This window comes from Manis pentadactyla, chromosome 8 (assembly GCF_030020395.1).
Source record: "Manis pentadactyla isolate mManPen7 chromosome 8, mManPen7.hap1, whole genome shotgun sequence".
Taxonomy (NCBI): Eukaryota; Metazoa; Chordata; class Mammalia; order Pholidota; family Manidae; genus Manis; species Manis pentadactyla.
The window spans coordinates 73,017,756-73,038,940 of record NC_080026.1 but is presented as its reverse complement, the minus strand read 5'-3'; the positions used below and the strand labels follow the sequence as shown (position 1 = coordinate 73,038,940).

Sequence of the window (21,185 nt, the reverse complement as noted above, 5' to 3'; positions counted from 1 at the left end):
TGTATAACTGCCTCCCCATCTGAAAATGAGGGCATTGAGTCCACATGATCTCCCAGTTCCTTACAGACCCAGAATTCCATGACTGATGGATAGCACGGAAAGGAATACATACTCTCTGCTTATATATCTGCTTAATTTTTCTTGATTCTGACCGCTGTCATGACCTTATTTTCCTGAACTCGCCCCTGCTGACCGTCCCCTGGCTCCTCTCCCTTCTCTCCTCTCCCCTTCTCATCCTGCCCTCTGAGCCTGCCCCCCATCAGCTGCTCCTCTCCTTCTGACTGGCCATTCCCTCGCTGTCCGCAGGGGGTTTCTGCTGAGTCTCCCTCTCCTCGCCCCCATGGAGCCTGTCCCCGTGGCTAGCTTCATCCCCCCTCCTAGGGTTTGAGCTCATCCTCTGCTCCTTTGGTCTGTGATTCCGGCCCAGTTCCCCTTTCACTACTTGGGGGGCTTCCTTACAGCCTATTCCTCACTCCTCTGCACGTCCAGTTCTGCAGGCTCTTTAGCTGTGATCCTTTGCCTGCCCGTGGTAGGAGGCCTGGGAAGAGGTGGGGATTTCTAAACCACAGAGCCCTGGGAAATCAGGCAGAGCCACAGGACCTCCCTTCCTGACAGCTGATCCACACAGTTCTGGGGACAGGTGGGCCATCTTGGGAGAGAGATGCCCTTTGTCCCTCCCCATCCCAGAAAAGCTAGAAGCATAGTTGCAGCCTTGCTCTTCAAACAGACACATTTTTAGGCTTGGTTAGTGAGCAAAATCAAAGTCAATGTTGCCTTCACCAGTAGACAATCTAGGGTAGACCTCTAGCGTCCAGTCTGAGTTACTGCACCCCCAGGGGGGTCTAGATTCTTTGACAATTTCATCTATAGTCTAAGCAATCAGAAGAAAGTAAATGTAAGTATGGGTATTTGACAGTATTCTTGTTAAGTGATTTTCCTGAGCACAGAGTTTAGAAAGGGGGCCATGAGAACAACCAAATCCCTTAAAAACCACCGTCTCTGTAGCCAGGGCTTCTCAACCACAGCATTGCTGGCATTTGGATGGAAGGATCCTTTATTGTGGGGCTGCCCTATGCAATGTACGATAATTAGTGGCGCCGCTGGCCTCTTCACACTAGATGCCAAGAGCACACCTTTCCCTACCCCAGGGATGACAGGCCAAATTGTCTTCAGATGTTGTCAAATATCACCAGAAGAGAAAAATCGCCCCCTATCCCAGTCCCCCATTCCCTGAGCCCCTATGAAATGGAAGTATTGTTAACCCCTGTATCTGGGCATGACAGAGAATGTGAACCACGGGTATGCTGTCAGCACCTTGGCATCTTCTAGCTAAGTGCTTTAAATCAATCAGCTTTCTCTCCCCTCCTTTGCCTCCCTCTCTTCTGCTGACATTCCGGGTGGCCACATTGTCCAGGGACAGTGCAAAAAGCAGTTACAGAATCTGATCAGGGGAAGGGCTGTGAAACCGTTATTTGACTGAGGAATAAGACTTTCTGAAATGTTTGTCTTAATGGCTGAAGAGAGACACCTGCTCTAAGTTACAATTGCAACATCATACAGGACACATTTAAATTTAGAAAAAGCAAAAGTTGTCATGTTTTTCTCACCCCCACCAACTTTACTGAGATATAATCAGTTTAAAAAACATTGTATAAGTGTAAGTTGTGTAATGTGAAAACCCTGGCCTGATGCCACCAAGCAGGTGGCAGCGCTTTACTCATACATGCGCTATCAGGCCCCAGGCTTCTTCCATCCTCGTCATGGCGACTGCTAACCTCTCCTTCCATATAACACTGTCCTGTTTTTCTTTTTCTTTATTTGACCATTATTCACACCAGGCTCACCCCTGATGTTAGTGAGGCCCAGGGTAAGCATACAAATGGAAACTACATTCCATATTTAAAATCACTCTGTTGTGTTTTTTTGATGCACAGAATGTTTCAAGTTTGAAGCAGTCCCATTGGTCTATTTTGATAGTCCATGCTCTAGTGTCATATCCAAGAAATCATTACCGAGTCCAATGTCATAAAGCTTTTCTTCTGTTTCCTTCTAGGAGTTTTATAATTTTAGGTCTTACATTTAGGTCTTTAATCCATTTTGACTTAATTTTGTATATGGTATAAAGTAAGGCTCTAACTTGATTCCTTTGTATGTGGGTATCCAGTTTTCTCAACACTGTTTGTCAAAGAGACTTTCCTTTCCCCATCAAGTGGTCTTGGTACCCTTTTCAAAGGTTATTTGAGAAAAATGGGGTTTTAGCTAATCTGTCTGTGCTTAGCCTTGGATGTGGGTTTGGCTACATTTTGCTGTCGACATTTCCTTTTGTTTTTAAATTAGAGGTAACTAAGGAGGATGCTTCTTTGGAGAGTTTCCACAGAAACTGTGCTTAGCAGTTAACTGGTAGAAAACAACTTGCTGGTATTTTTTCCCAGGGCCTCTATTTTGAGCCCTTACTGAAAATAGTCTAGGACACATCAAGCTGTATCAGGAAGGTGCAAGCAGTGGTTCATTCCCAAGCCCCAAACTATATTCATAATAGTAAGATGTTACTTTTCTTTTTCATTGTGCTGACATTTGCATTGCTGGTGCAAAAGCATTGGGTGGTAAAACTGGTGCCTTAGACTCAAGACAGTGACAACTGGCTGTACTCATAGTGCACCCCTCACCACCATGCACTTGCAGTAAAAACAATGCCAGCTTAACTTAAGAATGTTCTCGACTCTTGAGATCATGTTTTTTAACAACTCGTGTTACAAAGTGGGAAGGACCCTTAAAGCACTTCCTGCTACATACGCCAATGTATGATGGTTATCTCAAGGCAAACTCATGTGATTGAGCTACAGACAAAACTAGCCACTTTTTTTTCATGGAACACTATTTTTACTTGAAAGAATGACTGACAGACTACGGTTATTCAGACTTGGGTATTTGGGAAATATTTTTCAAAGAAACCCAAAGTGAACCTGTCACTTGAAGGAAAACAACTGAGAGTATTGGTTGTCAATGACAAAATGAGCTTTCATGCAAAAAGTTTTGGAAAGCTCTTATTTGTCACTGTGAGTTTGGCAGCTTCCCAATACTTAAAAATTTTTCTGATGAGACGTAGTGATATTAACAAACGTGGGTTTTTTAAATATTTGAAAATGAAATATTTCAATGTTTGGGAGACTTACAAACTCAGTGAACCTATATTTTCTAATTCAGTAATACATAATGTTACAAATCATTCATGGGTAGAAGACAGTAGATTTTAATGTAAGAAAGTATGAAAAGTACATTGATATAGTTTCATATCCACAGTGCAATTTACCTTTAAAAAATTAGCCTTTGTTATATAAGATTGTATATCAACAATACTTCCATTAAAAAAAAGAAATTAGCTCTTGTTGAGTTTTGGTCTTGAGAATATTCACAATTATATAAAAAGGCAATTCAAATATTCTTCCCTTTACAACTACCCACCAGTAGTTGGATTTTCTTTATGTATTTCCAACAAAACAACATATTACCACAGAAAAATGCAGAAGCAGATAAGAGAAACCAGCTGTCTTTTGTCAAATCAGACATTAAAAAGATTTGCAAGCATGTGAAACAATGTTTTTTCCCTTCTTATGCAAAATGTATATTTTTCACTGAAAAATAGAATGTTATTTGTCTTAACTTGTGATAGGTTTGTTATTGTTAGTTTTAAGCAAATCAATAAATATTTTTAAAGTTTAAGCAAATTAAATATTTTTAAATTCTCAGTTTAATTTTCATTATGGAAAATGATAGATGTAACTTACATAAACAAAAGCTCACTGGAGGTTCTCAATATTCTTAAGAGAGTGAAGGGGTTAGAGACCAAAAAGTCTGAATGATACTATGTTAACAATGCTGATGAACTGAAGGTAGCTCCTCAACAGTAACCCAAGATTGATCCGAGAGGAGAAAGTTTTTTTCAGATAAAATAGAAATCAATTTTAATCACTATTAATTTTAATAATGATCTTTCTAGATGGTAATGGAAAGTGGAGATTGGCTGGTTGGTGGAGACCTTCAGGTGCTGGAGAGAATAAGATGGAATGATGGGTTGGACCAGTACCGCCTGACACCTCTAGAACTCAAACAGAAATGTAAAGAAATGAATGCTGGTATGTAGGCTGGCTCTAACTACATTTGTTAATACTCTTCTCCACCCTTTGATTACAGAATTAAGGATATCAGGAATCAGCATGTTTATAGTTTTAAAAACTTGGAAACATCTATCGACATGACTATTGATACAGACTGGAAACAGTTTATAAAGTTGAAAGTAGATCTGTCCATGGATTGTACTACTATGCAGCAGTTAAAAATATGCACTGACAGAGAAAGATACCCAAAGTTTATCTATTAAGTGAAAATGCAAATTGCAGAACGTGTATAACATAAATTTGGGAAAAAAATTGTTTAAAATACCTTAACCTACTTCTGTGCATAGAAGTGGAAGTCTCTGGCAATGGGTGCCCAGCTGCTGATGATAGCAGCTGCCTCTTGGGGGTGGAGTTAGGGAGGAGAGGGGAAGATAGTCACTTTACATATTTTGAAAAAGAGGGAGAAAGAGTAATGACAGGATCATAGGTGATTTTTATATTCTATTTTGGGCTTTTCTGTATTTCACAAGTTTTTTCTATAATGGAAATATATTCATTTATTTCATAACCAGAGGGAAAAATTAAGCTTCTCAGGAGTCTGTAAGTCCACTTAGTCACTAACTAGAGCACTTTTCAGGATTTCTTTAAAGTGACGGTGAAATATTTTTTACATCTTAAGATTGTTAAAACCTTACAAAGGCCCCAGAAAATGTTCCTTGTTATTCACCTGCCTGGGAGAGGGAGCCTGGAACAGGGTATGAGACCGATTCATGCCAGCCCCTGCCTGAGTCTTGGTTTGAAGGGAAGGTCCTGGCAACAAATGTTCTCATTTCTGAGTCAGGCTCTCCCCATAGGGCTTCCTGCCTCTGTGTTCTCTTCCAGTCTGTGCAGTCTGGTACTGGCAGATACCTTTAGAGTAACACCCCAAACGACCAAGGTGGATTCTCCAACTGAGTATCATAAGTAGATACCATGAATGCACGAGACGATAAACATAGCTGCATCTTCCCTTTCTGTTCTTGCAGACCAGTACACTGCACTTCTTTGACCTTGGCTTTTTTATGCTTTCCCTTTCCAGATGCAGTGTTTGCATTCCAGTTGCGCAATCCTGTCCACAATGGCCATGCCCTGTTGATGCAGGACACCCACCGCCGGCTCCTGGAGAGGGGCTACAAGCACCCGGTTCTCCTGCTCCACCCTCTGGGCGGCTGGACCAAGGATGACGATGTACCCCTGGACTGGCGAATGAAGCAGCATGCAGCTGTGCTGGAGGAAGGAGTCCTGGATGCCAAGTCAACCATCGTTGCCATCTTTCCATCTCCCATGTTATATGCTGGCCCCACAGAGGTGAGTTCTCTGAGGTGAGCTACAAGACTCAGAAGGGCAGGCTCAGAATTTACTGAGAAGAGCAAATGAGTCTTTTCAGATCCTTCTCATGAGCAGATTTTCTAGACTCTTCTGGTCTCTATCCAACTTACGGTTTCATTTAGTATTTGTAAAAATGCTTGAAACATGAAATCAAACCTGTTGTGCATTGCCTGTGGGAATATGGAGGTTGGTGTGTGAATGAGAAGGAATATGCAGCTTAGCTGTGTTACAGGGCAAGTTGTATCTAACCAATATTTGATTTCTAAGAAAAGTTCCAGTTACTCTGATTCATCATGCCCTGTGAGCTACATTAGACAGGAGAGTATGTCCTTAAAAGCTTAAATGTCCCCCTTTAATCATAACACAGTGAGCCTATCAAACAGAGACTTCCTTAGTTCTACTGTGCACCAGTGTTATGGATTTGAACAAGCTGGTGGGAAGTATGATGAATTGAAAGGGTCTCAACTCTTTGGAATGCCCCAAACTGAGTCTCATAAATTCCCTTCAACCAGATCAAAGTTGCAGGCCTCTAGCTCTCTACTCTTATCCTCTGTATTTTTATCTGAGCTTTAAAGGGGGCAATTCATTGTGAAATCCCAATGTTGTGTTGAGCTGGAATCAATGTCTTCATATAATTGGCTCATTACTGGTAGATAATAAGAGATGTTGAGTTTATAATTTTCTTTAAACTGATTTATCCTGAATAGGGAGTGATTGGAAAAAAATTCCAACATAGTTCTGTAGAACAGTAAGATTGGGTGTTTCTGGTCTGCTATCCTATTGGGAGAGGAGATAAGGAAATATAACCTCAGATTCTAAGAGGTGGGGTGGGGTGAGGGCCTAGCAGTGGGGGCCGAGTGGATTCTTATCTTTACAATTCCTATCTTCCCAGTGTAACCAAGCAGAAAGAGCACAGACTCTTAGACACCTCCCAGACTATCTTGAAATTATTCCTTGACCCACAATACTGACTTTTCAACAGAATGAAGGCATCTCTAAATGGAAGCCCCCAGAGTTGACCAGTAATGCCCAGGATGTCCCTTATATGTTTCCTAGGTCCAGTGGCACTGCAGGTCCCGGATGATTGCGGGGGCCAATTTCTACATTGTGGGCCGGGACCCTGCAGGAATGCCCCACCCTGAGACCAAGAAAGACCTGTATGAGCCCACCCACGGGGGCAAGGTCCTGAGCATGGCCCCTGGCCTCACCTCTGTGGAAATCATTCCATTCCGAGTGGCTGCATACAACAAAACCAAAAAAGCCATGGACTTCTACGAGCCAGCCAGGTAAGGCGTCAGAGGGCGGTTCTTTACATTTGTGCAGCCGGAGTGGCGAGGCAACATTTGGTCCTTTGGAGAACTCCAGGGCATCACAGTGTGCTTCTAATTGGAATAAGAGTCCCTTGAAGGCCAAGACCTGGTCTTTCACATTTTATGTCCCCTAAAGTTGTAGCACAGCCCGTCACATGTAGTAGATGGTCCATAAATATTTCAACATACATTCCTTAAGCGTGCATAGAGTGCCTGGCACATGAAGTAAAAGGAAATCAGTGTAGAAAAAGATTTCAATGAGTATTTATGGCGTACTCAGCACACTCAGAGCCCACAGGGTTTGGCAGAGCAATTGAAGACACTTTCCAAACAGAGTAGGTACACAGTAAATACTGAATGGATGGCTGCCATTACTTCCCTTTTCTTCTGCAAATTCCTTTACTGAACTGAAGATTAGCAAATTGCTCATTTTAGAAGATGAAGCATTTTGCAGAAAGAAAAAATGTGGTCTAAGAATCCATAACCTACTTCAGGAATCATTGAGGTAGATGTTATTTACCTACGCTGAGCTCTCTGTTGCTACCCCGTGACAGGCACAACGAGTTTGACTTCATCTCAGGAACTCGTATGAGGAAGCTGGCCCGGGAAGGAGAAAATCCCCCAGATGGCTTCATGGCCCCCAAAGCATGGAAAGTCCTGACAGATTATTACAGGTCCCTGGAGAAGAACAACTAAATGACCTCCAGCTCTAAAGTTTCTTTCTGAAGTGCTCTTTGATTCCCTTTTCTATTTTTGTGATTAGATGCTTTGTATCCAATTGCTTCTCAATGACTGATATTTGGGTTTTAGAATGAAGTAAAATTGTGTCTATAATTTAAAATCAACATCTATATCTATATGTAGTTAAACTGAGATATATATATATATATGGGTTTTTTTTCAAAATGAAGACCAAATCTTAGCAGGTGGAAGCAATATTATCATTTCAGAATGAAATTAGTTGTATTCTCTATTGCATCTGAGCAGGTAGGTCCCAGATTTCTTAAGGCTTTGACCATGTGTCTAGTATGCTTGCCAAGAAGTAGAGTATATTTTCCAGCTTAAGTCTTGCCAGCCAGTACTCACTCAATGTCATATACCAATAGTACAATAAATCAGATCAGCAGCCTCTTCTACACCACTGACCAAAAAAGCCTTCTCAGCCTAAAGGAGGTGTGGCTCACAGCACGACTCCTGGCGATATTTTGCCTCATGCCTGTACACAGCCTTACTGCCCAGTCTCTTCTGTGTGCTGAGTCTGACCTGATGTGAGAAACCACACGTGTGAAAACATGAATTTAACCTCAGATCTGTGCAACCTAGTTCTGCCATGAGAGTTATATTGTCTAAGAGAAGAAAATGCCTTTCTGTTAATAATATAACTCCAGTTAAATGTTGACTGTCAATGAAAAAGCAGAGTGCTTTGATGAAAAGATTTGCCCCCAGGACTCAATCTGGCAGTGTTGTGGAGAGCTGACTTTCCTCCTCTTTGCTGTGGTCTTTGTGTCCTGTGGAGGAGGAATTGCAGCTCTTACCCACAGCAGCATCAGCATGTGCAAAAACAGCTCCCACCATGAGACTAGTGAGCTGTTGGAACTGAAAATGAGCCCAGAAAACATCTAGTCCAACCCATTCACCTCAGAGGTGACTAAGATAGTGCACAAGCCCGTGCTTCCTGAGCTGCTGAGCACTCTAACAAAAACACAGAGTTGGAATTATTGGCAAGTTCTCGTGGCCCTGAACAAGCATCCAGGCCAGTTGACTTCTAGTCTGGTGCTCTGCCTGCACTGTACAACAGAGCAGCTGGGTCTGACTCCCCTCAGCTGCTTGAACACAGGACGCTTACAAAATAGCCTTGGATGCTGAAAGGTCGTTTTCTAAACCCAGCTGATTTTTTTGCAGCTGAAAAAAAATACTTTTCCAAAGACTCATGCTGTTGATAGCCAACCTCTGATGACATTACTTCCCGGGGGTCACTCTTCTGTGTACTTTATGCAATAATTCCCATTGCTAAGGAATATATGAAGAAACAGTACCTTTTGTACCTAGGTCTCTGTGGAAGACAAACTGGAATCAGAAAACTGTGACTTTTTTTTTCATGTTTTTTTTTTTTTACTGTTAATCTTAGTTAATGAAACTCCTTTTGAGAATAAATAAAAACAATGGCCACAGCAAAGTATAATGGTTTTTAGTAGTATAGTGCCTATGTTCATTTGATCAGAGGTACTCACTGCTGCCTTTATAAAAAACAGCCTATTTATTGAAAACATGAGATGGGATGTTGTGCCTTAACCAATGTTATTTTGTGATTTTTAAAATATATTTAATACCGCTCTTCTGCTCTAGTACCACTTAGTACAAATGGCTACTTCTATATACAATGGCTACTTGTTCTTATTTTAATAAATTTTTCAAAATGAGTGCTGAGTTTCCTGCCTGTAATACTGGGTGTGGATTGACCGCATGACTGTTGAGAGCTTTGTGACTATCTAATAGAGAAACAGCAGCATGTCTCAGATCACAATTAAGAGGTTGTTTGCTCTTTGCCCTGTCATTTTTTAAGCTGTGTTGCAGATGTGAATGATACATGGTCTCATCAAACACTGTGATGTTTTCAGAGGTGACTGGGTTGCTCAGGGTTCAACCCAGGATTTCATCGCATGAAGAGCTCCCTTTTTCCCCCCTAACTTGCTCCCCTTTTCTCAAAGTGCCCCCCAAGTAATTTCACCAGCAGGGCTGGAAGCAGTTGTGTTTTTTTGGCAGCAATTCCCATGCCTCCACTAACCTCAGCAGTTGCTGCTTTTGTGTGCAGAAAAGATACCTGTTTCTACCACACTCTCAGTGGTCTTCAGGCAGGTCTGCTGTTTGGGGTGTTTTTTCCTCCTTGAGTCCCTGCCTCCCTTCCATCTTGAAGGCTTCATGCAACTTTTGCTACTGCAACTCATTCCAGCGAAAACTCATTTAATAAGCAACTCAAAGCTGCCACTTGTTGCCCCTCCCTGTTTCCCCAGATCCTTACTTGCTGGCTCCTAGTGACAATCAGTAGGACAAAGTAGGGCAAGAAATGTATGAACACATGAAGATATAAAAAGTGGGTAGAGGGAGTGTGCTAAACTGTATAGGGCACTATGAAAAATTCTGGAAAGGCATATGTGAACTATTCAGTGAGATAATGGCAGACTTAAATACATCAATACCTACCAGGTCACATGATTTCTTTCCAAACCATCTTTCTTTGTTTTTTTTTCCTTGGGTGGAAGCAGTCCATTTTGCGATGTCAGCGGCTTCCCTACCTAGTCATGTGGAATCTGAGATAGCAGATCGGGAGTGCTGGACTGGTCAGTAGGTGGATGAGCCTTCCACTAACCCCCCCACCCACTCTACTCCATTCAATTCCATTCTCATTCCATCCCAATTCCATTCCATTTCATTATTATTTCCATTTCCATTAGATTCCATTCAAATCCATTTCCATTACTTTCCATCCATTTCCATTCCATTTTCATTCTATTTCCATCCAATTCCATTTCTTTCCATTGCATTTCCATACCTTTACATTCCATTCCATTTGTTTTCTATTCCATTCCTTTTCCACCCATTTGCATTCCACTCCATTCCATTGCATTCCTTTCCATCAATTTCCATTACTGTCCATTCCATTTCCATTCTGTTCTGAGCCTGTGTTCAGCCTAGGAACTCAGATGACAAGATCCTCTGTGAGGCGCATCTTCCCCCACCCTTCCCAAACCATCTTTCTTACAAGAATAAATAAATCTTCGGTACTTGAGAACACCAAGCTCATTTTTCTTTTTCCTTATCTTTCTCCTTTCTGTTACTCAACTTTTAGGACCACCGCATACTTTTCTGACTGGTACCTAATCAGGAAATTAGAGGGGCACCAGATCAATCAACTACTCATATGCCTAAAAATTTTGCCTATGCAATTGTGAATGATACAGGTTTCCATTATTTAATCATTTCCCTATTACCAATATGCATAAATTATCAAGAACTAGCAAACCACTTTTTTGTTCCGTCTAGCATGCATTTAGTTCTTCAGTGAATATTAACTATTATTGGTACATATTCAACAAAAGATGAAAATGATGTATGTGCAATTCACTAATACTTCAAAGAACTGCCTAATTTTTTTGCTTATCATTTTATTTATTACTAAAACTAAATGGGTCAATAGCTACAGTTTGAATATTTGGCTTGGTACAAGAAAAATCTAAGCAAAATAAAAACAGTACTCTCTGGGGCTAGAAAAGAATAGTGGATACAAGCAATTCTTCATGAACTGACTTTGAGGGAGAAATAAGCCCTTTGGAGGTGAGCAGAGAGCCTTGATACATTTTATACTAGGGGTAGTGTCCTGAGTCTGGATGTAATACCTGGGAGAGCAGGCCTACCTTAGATGGAAAGACTAGACTGAAGTCTAGAAACATCACCTTCAAAACCTGCTAGCCTAAAAACTGGACAGCTACATGTAGGAGAATGAAACTGGACCATTGTCTAACCCCATATACAAAAGTAAACTCAAAATGGATCAAAGACCTGAATGTAAGTCATGAAACCATTAAACTCTTGGAAGAAAACATAGGCAAAAACCTCTTAGACATAAACATGAGTGGCCTCTTCTTGAACATATCTCCCCGGGCAAGGAAAACAACAGCAAAAATGAACAAGTGGGACTATATTAAGCTGAAAAGCTTCTGTACAGCAAAAGACACCATCAATAGAACAAAAAGGAACCCTACAGTATGGGAGAATATATTTGAAAATGACACATCCGATAAAGGCTTGACGTCCAGAATATATAAAGAGCTCACACACCTCAACAAACAAAAAACAAATAACCCAATTAAAAAATGGGCAGAGGAACTGAACAGACAGTTCTCCAAAAAAGAAATACAGATGGCCAACAGACACATGAAAAGATGCTCCACATCGCTAGTTATCAGAGAAATGCAAATTAAAACCACAATCAGATATCACCTCACACCAGTAAGGATGGCTGCCATCCAAAAGACAAACAATAACAAAAGTTGGCGAGGTTGTGGAGAAAGGGGAACCCTCCTACACTGCTGGTGGGAATGTAAATTAGTTCAACCATTGTGGAAAGCAGTAAGGAGGTACATCAAAATGCTCAAAACAGACTTGCCATTTGACCCAGGAATTGCACTCCTAGGAATTTACCCTAAGAATGCAGCAATCAAGTATGAGAAAGATCAGTGCACCCCTATGTTTATTGCAGCACTATTTACAATAGCCAAGAATTGGAAGCAACCTAAATGTCCATCGATAGATGAATGGATAAAGAAGAAGTGGTACATATACACAAAGGAATACTACTCAGCCATAAGAAAAGGGCAAATCCAATCATTTGCAGCAACATGGATGGAGCTGGAGGGTATTATGCTCAGTGAAACAAGCCAAGCGGAGAAAGAGAAATACCAAATGATTTCACTCATCTGTGTAATATAAGAACAAAGGAAAAACTGAAGGAACAAAACAGCAGCAGAATCACAGAACTCAAGAATGGACTAACAGGTACCAAAGGGAAAGGGACTGGGGAGAATGGGTGGGTAGGGAGGGATAAGGGGGGGAGAAGAAGGGGGGTACTAAGATTAGCATGCATGGGGGGGTGGGAGAAAGGGGAGGGCTGTACAACACAGAGAAGGCAAGTAGTGATTCTATAACATTTGCTATGCTGATGGACAGTGACGGTAAAGGGGTTTATGGGGGGACCTGGTATAGGGGAGAGCCTAGTAAACATAATATTCGTCATATAAGTGTAGATTAATGATAACAAAAAAAAACAGCAGTTTCTGTGTGGTGACCTCCAATGAGTTCTACATAATGGTATAAAGGGCAAATAAAAGTGTAGGCAAAGGGACTGTTTGTGTTTATACAGAGGATCAAAGCCTAATTGGGCTACCCCAAAAATGAACTAAGATACGATATGTAAAAGAACTTCCAACATCAGCACTCTCTGGAAGACTCATGCCAGAAGATGATCATCAAAAAACCCCAACAAAGATCCACGCACTGCTACAGCTGTAGATGCACTCATCCCACCAGCTCCTGGACTTGCCATGGGAATGAAGAAGGAAATATCTAAGCTGGCCTGTGCATACAGTAAAACAACAAATTTGACTGGATCTATACTGTTGGAACTCAAACAAGAATTAGGAGAAGTGCAAATTGTAGCGCTCCAAAATCTTACAACTACAGACTATTTACTGTTAAAAGAATATATGGGATGTGAACAGTCCCCAGGAATGGGTTGTTTTGTCTGATTTCTCTCAGACTGTTAAAGCTCAGTTGGACAATATCCACCATATCATAGATAAGTTTTCACAAATGCCTAAGGTACCTAACTGGTTTTCTTGGTTTCACTGGAGATGGCTGGTAATTACAGATATGCTTTGGTTATGTAACTATACTCCTATTATGTTAATGTGTGTGCGCAATTTAATTAGTAGTTTAAAACCTATACATGCTGAAGTTACTCTACAAGAAGATATGTCAAAAAATAATCAATCTTCCCATGTTTTCTTCCGCCTGCTATTTCTATAGCTTTTCTTCTTCCTTCCTAATTACAACCCTTAAATAGAATTCGTGCCTCATATCAAATTTACTAAGTATCGTAATTCTTCCAAGTGGTAAAGATACCTCAAGACAAATGCTGGGCATAGAAGCCACAGGGCATAAATATGCAAAGAAGTAAAAAGCTAGCCTTTTCAAACAATAAGGCTTCTCTCTCACTTACCAACTTTACATTTCCCTGTATGGCCCCGGAAGATGACTGGTTAGCCAGAGACGGGTAAGATTCCTCAAGGGAGGAACAACCTAAGACAGGCACAGTCGCAGGGGGGTCATCAGGTGAGAAATTGGGGATCAACAGAGGTGAGGCTTAGAACCTCACCCCCACTGTTTTGAGAGAAATCTTCTGCATCTGTGGATGTTTTATTGCCCTTGTCTAGCTTGGATTAACACATAGTCTACAGGCACACACCTGATCATCTACATTTGCTCTCTTACAACACTAAACTATGTTTTCTACCTTTATCTTGTATCTACCTACCACTTCAGCATTTTATTAAAAATAATAATAATAAAGAGAGAAATGTGGTATCCACATATAAATCAAGTATAAAAATCAAATGAGTATTCATATTTGAACTGGCTGTTTATAGTTCATAATACATGAGCAAAACCGAAAGTTTCTGTGATGACTGCCCTTGTACTGTTCACCATGTAACTTATTCATTATGTAAGAATTTGTTCTCCATGTAAGAACTTGTTCGTTATGCTTCAGAAGATTGGAGACTGACGAAAATTAGGCTTGGGGTGGATTAATGATTGTGCATTGAGCATTGACTCTCCTATACATAATTTCATTGTTGTTAACAACCATTTGATCAATAAATATGAGAGATGCCCTCACAACAACAAAAAAGGACACACTTCCAATTGTAAAATAAATAAGTAACCGGGATGTAATGTATAGCATAAGGAATATAGTCAAAATATTGTAACAACTTGGTATGGTGATAGCTGGTACCTAGAATTATCATGTATATAAATGTTGAATCACTGTGTTGTACACCTGAAACTAATGTAATGTAATACTGTGTGTCAACTACCCTACAATAAAAAATAATTATCTATGAAAAAAAACCCAAAAAACTGCTAGCCTAGACAATCCCCCTTTCCTGGATTTTTCAGAGAAAATGGCAGAAAAAGGGGCTGAAGGTATTGTGCTTTCTCATGACTGGATGCCAGAACCTTGTCAGACCTAAATACAGAATACAAGACATCTTATCTGCAATCCAAACCCCTCTTCTCAGTTCAAATACTGCCAAGATCAAAAGGCTGCTGTGTGGAGGGTAGGGGCTGAGCTAAGCCCAGTCGGCTCACTGTGAATGAAGGTGCAGCCCAGCCTCAGTGTAAGTGGAGTCTAAGGGAGAACAGGAATGATTAGCCCTTCCCCCTAACTACCTATCAGAGGAAAGGGCTTATGTTCCCTGGAAATAAACAAAAACCAATGTTGTACTTCAGTCTCCACTGTTTTCTCATACTTGCCATCTGGAACAAAGTAAGTTGCAAGTTTAAATGTGACCATCTAGCTAGTTGGGCATGCCAAGAAGCACTCCCATCAAGTAGAAACTGAGTTCAAGGGTACAGACCAAGCAGTTGCTGATGGCTGTCCACACAAAGTGTGGTGCACATTGCTTAGATGTCCAGCATATCCACTTGAGTGGTAATACTGCCTTTCACTTAGCACCTACCTATAGCTTCAAGTGACTGGTCATAGGTCATATTTTGATTGTCCAGCCACACACCCTACCATACTCCATTCTCTCTTGACCTACCTTCTCCTATGCATTTAGTCTTGACGTGTCAGTTAATCCAGATACTTGCTCTCAAACCATTTAAACCAAAGGAATTCCTGGAGGGTCATTCTTTCAAAGCTCTGAGACTGCCAGGGGTGATTTTCGGCCTGGCTTTGCATACCCATTTCCACGAGTTTGAACCTTAAATGGGACAACAAAGATCAACAGTTGGAGTGCATTCATTCAAGTGGAGGAATAAAAGCAAGACGCTTGAGCACTTCCAGCTAAAAAACCTGGAGCTGAATGTCTATCCGAAGTCCAGTTTTTTAGCTTTCCTGTGATCTCGTGGGTTCCCATATCCTTAAATAAACTCTTGGTTTTCTAGGTCAGCTAGATTTGGCTGCTCGCATTAGAACCCTATCTGATACTCTCTACAAGACTATGAGTGGCCCAGTAGACAATGTTCATCTCTCTGACATGTCTGCAAAGGGCTTTGTTTCACTGGGTGATGAATAACCATCCTTTATTTGAGTATCTTGGACATTCTTAGAATTTCTGGAAGCTATGTATTTTCAGAATAGTGGAGCATACACCATTGTATTCTATTCTCAGTTCTATGTTCTGCATGTTAAGTATTATTTCAGCATATTTTGGCTCTAGTTTTAAGCCTGAACCTGTGTCCTTGATGTAGTCCACACTAGCGCTGACATTCACTACTACTGCATCTCAGCACAGAAGCTTATATCTAAGCGTTCTCAGGCCTATTTATAAGTATTAGACAATTAAAAATAGACTTTCAGTTCAGTTTTAGTAATGAGACCCTTGTGTGCTGTTAGTATTGATGGTATAAAATTCATACCAGTGTTACTCAGGACGTTTTGTGTTTACTCACACTGCTGAATGGCTTCTTTTAGGTCTGGTCTCATTTGCATCTGGTGTCTGTGCTACTTGTCTCCTCCTCAATATAATTTCATGAACATGGTAACCTGGACAGAATTTTCACCTGTACATGTAAAAACAGCTTTAACTTTTGAGAAGATTAGAGAACTTTATCTTTGCTGACTAAATCTACAATAGGTTTAATAATGAAGGCCCTCTAAATATTTGTCAGCTCTAAATGGAATGATTCTTGGCTTTAAGACTTCCAGTAGGTGCTGGAGTTTTAGCCATGCAAGATACTTGCTCAACATATTGGAATCCTATTCAGTATTCTGACCTTAAGAGAAGCTAAAAAGAGAAATATCAAATACACATCATCCAATTTATATCCTTTATCCAGAAAAAGCTGTAATGTTTTCCACAAACAACACAATTACAGTAAAAAAAAAAATTTCTACTGATGAAGAATGCTGCCATTATTACACAACTCAAGGCTTCAAACAACACAAAATCTGTAAGTAGCAGCTTACTAAGTAATGGTAGGTTTTTATGGTCCAGATAGAACGTTTAGATTGCCCCAACCCAGTTCTTGATAACATGGTGAGTTCTAGGTTGCCCTGTAGTTGAGGGGTTGAATGAGATAGAAAGGGGAGAAATCACAAAAAAGATACTGAATTGCTTCAAATACTGAGTTACTTAACACTATAAAAAAGGCCTGAGAACAGTTTGAAACACACCAAACTTATAGGAACTCTTCCAACATGGAGGCTTTTAGAGAAACATCACACAGATGATCTATCTCAATTCCTAGAATACAGATCTAGGGATTATGGAAATAGCCTAAGAACGGAGAATGCTAAAAAAAATTCAGCCTGGTCAACAGATATGTACATCAGTGTGTAAAAGTAACAAAACTAATAATGTGACAGCTAACATTTTGAGCAGTAACTGTGCCAGGCACTGTTCTAAGTGTACCACTTCACTACACAACCCTGCAAGGTAGGTGCCACTGTCATGCCATTTTTTAAATGAGAAACAGGCTCAGAGAAGTACCTAGTCCAAGGATGCACTGCTAATTAGTGGGGAGCCTGGATTTAAACTCAGGCAGAGTCTAACTTCAGATCCAGTACTCGTACCACTGCCACCAGAAATGAAGATACATGCCCTTAGAACCTGGAATCCAACTACATATGTCAAATGCATGTCTACAGTGGAAAGACAGATAATATAGCACCAAAAGTTCTTAGAAATCATATAATAAAGCCTCCCTAATTGCTTTAAGGTTTTAAGATGCCTAGGTTAGTCATGATTGCTGGGATTCACATATTTATCTAACTTCATTTGATGATTACCATGATAAACTGAATACTACTATTAGATACTGAATTTAAGAGAAGTAAAAACAAAGTGCATGAGGAAGAACGTATCACCCTTAATTTTCCGATTTGCCATTAGATTAAAATGGTTACTGAGATTCACACTAACACAAAATAATGATCAGATACGAGAATGTATCTTTTATTCTACAAGTGTGAAAGCTACACAGCAAGATAAATGCAGTCTAAGGGTAAGTTTTGTAAACTGAAAACGGCCCAGAAAATTTTATATTACTGAAAAAGACCAAGTAGAGAAAAATCAGAAAAGAGAGACCTGTTTATTACACATTTATAAAATAACAGCATAATCTTCATTATTAAAAATGGAGACAAAAAATTTTATTTTTGTTTTGCATTCAATTTTCAATCTGTACATCTTATAACTTGCCTTTTGTTACCCCGAGTGTTCTCCTGCAACCTCTACCCCATCCCCAAGCTCAACTGAATAAGCTATCCAGGAGGTTCTAGTGACTTATTACCAAAGAAATTATCCAATAACCTCATGAATAGAGACTAAGAGTCTTCAAAAAATACAATAAAAACAAAAATACATGAAGCATAATTTAATCTTTCTGCTGATTCACAGAAGGCACCTCAAGACCACATTGTGCCATGTCCCTTATGCTGTGTGTTTAAGTGCCTGCAACAGAATTCTGGTTAGTGAAATTTTGGACAAAAATTGTTTCACACGTAATACACATAGCATCAAATGGCTACAAATACAATTTGGGAATTTTGAGGTGTATATTTATACTAACTAGGGAACAATAATAGGCTAAGAAAACTTTAAAAATTAAAGTTATAAAAAAATGAGTATTCTTAACACATTTAATAACAGCTACTTGTTTTAAACTATCACTTCATTTTTGGCGACCAAGTTATATTTGATCATAATTAAGAACATACAACTTTAAAATAACATTACAAAACCATGGTTACAACAGAACTGTTACGTTAAATGAAGAAAACTCACATACATGTATTGAATGGCACTGGAGTTTTTCAAAGCATTCTTCTGAAAGACTTTCAGTCCACCTTTATGTATACCAATTTAAAAAATGTCTACTCAGTGTGCTTACAGGAAGAGGTGAAATCCGTGTTGCTCACACAAGTGCCTGACAATTCTTTGATGCTTATCACTGAACAAGTATTTTTATTTGATTATTCTAACAACCACAATAATAGAGCCATGTCTAAGTATTCAGATGTGACTGATTCGACTGCAGAGAAATGCTCAACTTAAAAAAAAGCAATGACAAGTGGAAATGGCTGAATCACGGTACCTTTTAGACACAACCATAAATCTCAGTTTCGCTATATAGTATTTGGTACTTTCTGATTCGGTAGTCGAGTTGGGATAAAAAAAAGTTTCTGTTTTCAAACATATCTACAGAATATCAATATAAAATGAGTGAATATATACATTTAATATACACGTACACACACACACATATACTCACATATCTAGAAACCAGCACTTAACCATATCCCATTTCTCACTAATGATTCCATGAATTATTTGCTACTTTAAGACCAGCTTAGATGCTATAAGGCTGCAATGTATGGCTAAAGAGGTCAAACACAAGCACCCACACTCGGGCTGGATTACATTGTTCCTCCTCATGATTTTTGACAAGTAGTAATACCATTTATATAACAACTATATCTCAATAACTTAGAATTCAGAGTATAAAACCCGTGTCATAAACATTTAACACCCTCCCTTTTTACTGACCATTCCCCCTTTCCCTTCTTTTCTATTCCCAGTATAAGAGGGCATACCACACCAGATCACATTCAACTGCACAAATGATCTTTACTCTTAATCTAAACAAACATGTGTCAAAACATTCTGAAATGCTGCATCCTTTGATTTCTTCATCTTTTCAATTGCCCGATGCAGGTCCTGCTGTTGCACAGGCCGAATTTCATCTTCATCATGGCTAAAATGAAAACAAAACCACTAAAGATTCAAACAATTTTAGAATACAACTTCCTAAAATATCAAGATTAAAAAATGAAGTCTCTTCCCTATCCAACATCCCCAAAACAACCACAATTAATGGCTTCATGTTAATTCTCGAGGAATTACCTATGCTTATACAAGTCTCAAAAGACTTTTAAAAGCAATGCCTGCTAAGAGGTGGGAAGCTGAAATGACTGGCCATAGCATTATAGCTGCAGTAACTAAAATCAAACACTTCTCACTAAGAATATAAGTATAGAATATTATCATAAGGTAAAAATGTTACATGAGGGTATGTCAGTTTAAATGAGAATATAATTCCAATTAAGGAATCAAAAATTATTCCCATAAAAACTGGAATTAAAAGTAGCATTCTTACATACATATTTATGTACATATTTAGCTTTTGACAAACTGAAAATAAAATTCTTTGTTATTAATAGAAACCAACACTCTTAAGTCCTCCCCACTTCAATAATGAGAAAAACAAAATGCAATAATATATAATGTCTCTTTCGTAATCTATAAACACTTAGGAAAGAACACTCAGGGAAAAACTTATGATAATCCAAGTTTATTAGCCAGATTTTTCACAGTGTGATATAAAATGTTTAGGGCTTTGAGGACAGAAGAAAAATAGGACTTTCATTATTAATATAATTTATTTAAGCAAAATTTGTTTATAGTTTTTTTTTTTCCTCCTCTTCATCTTATAGATGAGAATCAAAACCTTTGGAAGGTAGATCCTTGGCTGCAAAAATTAGTGAAGTATTCCCAACTTGAGCACTACAGTAGGCTGGCTTCATCTGGTAGTAAAGGAATGGAGTGCCCTTTTCCATGCTGGGGCCGCAGGGGGCACTACAGCAGGTCCAGAGCTAGTGCACACACAGCTACTGGCTGATGGAACAGCTTTCAAGCAAATCCTTCCACAACAGGAGAAACTGTTTGGTGAAGCCGCTACAGCAGTGCAGTGTAATTCACACATGAATGACTATGACAGGCAACCTCAGGACCCTGAGTGAAAGCTCTAGGGGAAGCGGAAGGGAGACTAAAAATCACAGGGGCAAAAGGCAGAGAATTTATTCAGCATAAGCCCCCAAAGTACACCAGTTTGGTAAGAGTCACAGAAATTCTTCACTAGAAGGCCAGTATTTTGAAAAGGGACTTAGAAAATGCAGTTACCCTGGTTCAGGGCAAGTGGCCTTTTGGGAAACTTAAGGGACACGGTTCATCAGGGCTACTATTCCAGCTCACTAGTAGCTTTTCTGGAATAAGGTTGGTATAAAATTGGCTTTATCAAGCTCGTCACATCTTAAAACTGGTTTCAACTGAAATCTGTTGCAGTGGTAAATAGTTTCTTTGTTTAGTACAGGCATACTTTGGAGATATTGTGGGTTCAGTTCCAGACCACAACCGTAAAGTGAAAAGCATGATAAAGCTAGTAATAGCGACAAAGCAAGTATTGCAATAAAGGGAGTCAAACGAATTGTTTGTTTTCCCAGTACAAATAAAAGTTATGTTTACATGATATTGTACACTATGAAGTGTGCAGTATGTCTAGTAAGAAAAACACTCTATATATGTATACACCTGAATTAAAAAATACTTCATTCCTAAAAAGTACTAACCATCATCTATCTGAGCTTTCAGCAAGTCATCATTACTGACCACAGGTCACTGTAACAAATATAATAATGAAAAGGTTTGAAATATTAGAATTACCAAAACGTGACAGAGATACACAAAGTGAGCAAATGCTGCTGGAAAGATGGTGCCGACAGACCTGCTTGACCCAGGATTGCCACAAATCTTCAATTTGTAAAAAGTGG

At 39.6% G+C, this 21,185-nt stretch overlaps 2 protein-coding genes and 1 non-coding gene across 6 annotated transcripts in view; 1 reads left to right on the top strand and 2 right to left on the bottom strand.

Moving 5' to 3' along the window:
- The window catches only part of PAPSS2 (3'-phosphoadenosine 5'-phosphosulfate synthase 2), an 87,370-nt gene extending 78,156 nt beyond the window's left edge, over positions 1 to 9,214 (top strand). For all 4 annotated transcript variants that reach the window (XM_036924042.2, XM_036924039.2, XM_036924041.2 and 1 more), the window contains 4 exons: positions 3,998 to 4,133; positions 5,194 to 5,462; positions 6,540 to 6,769; positions 7,348 to 9,214. In XM_036924042.2, coding sequence (XP_036779937.2) covers positions 3,998 to 4,133; positions 5,194 to 5,462; positions 6,540 to 6,769; positions 7,348 to 7,489 — 777 coding nt within the window. In that variant the 3' untranslated portion in view covers positions 7,490 to 9,214. The remainder of the gene's footprint in view (positions 1 to 3,997; positions 4,134 to 5,193; positions 5,463 to 6,539; positions 6,770 to 7,347) is intronic.
- Positions 1,673 to 1,794, bottom strand: LOC118931518 (U6atac minor spliceosomal RNA). The gene has a single exon (XR_005032417.1). It is a non-coding gene; the product is annotated as a U6atac minor spliceosomal RNA (small nuclear RNA).
- An 8,435-nt stretch (positions 9,215 to 17,649) lies between the features above and the next one.
- Positions 17,650 to 21,185, bottom strand: part of ATAD1 (ATPase family AAA domain containing 1) — a 56,548-nt gene continuing 53,012 nt past the window's right edge. Inside the window, exon 10 of the mRNA XM_036924051.2 lies at positions 17,650 to 19,333. Coding sequence (XP_036779946.1) covers positions 19,213 to 19,333 — 121 coding nt within the window. The 3' untranslated portion in view covers positions 17,650 to 19,212. The remainder of the gene's footprint in view (positions 19,334 to 21,185) is intronic.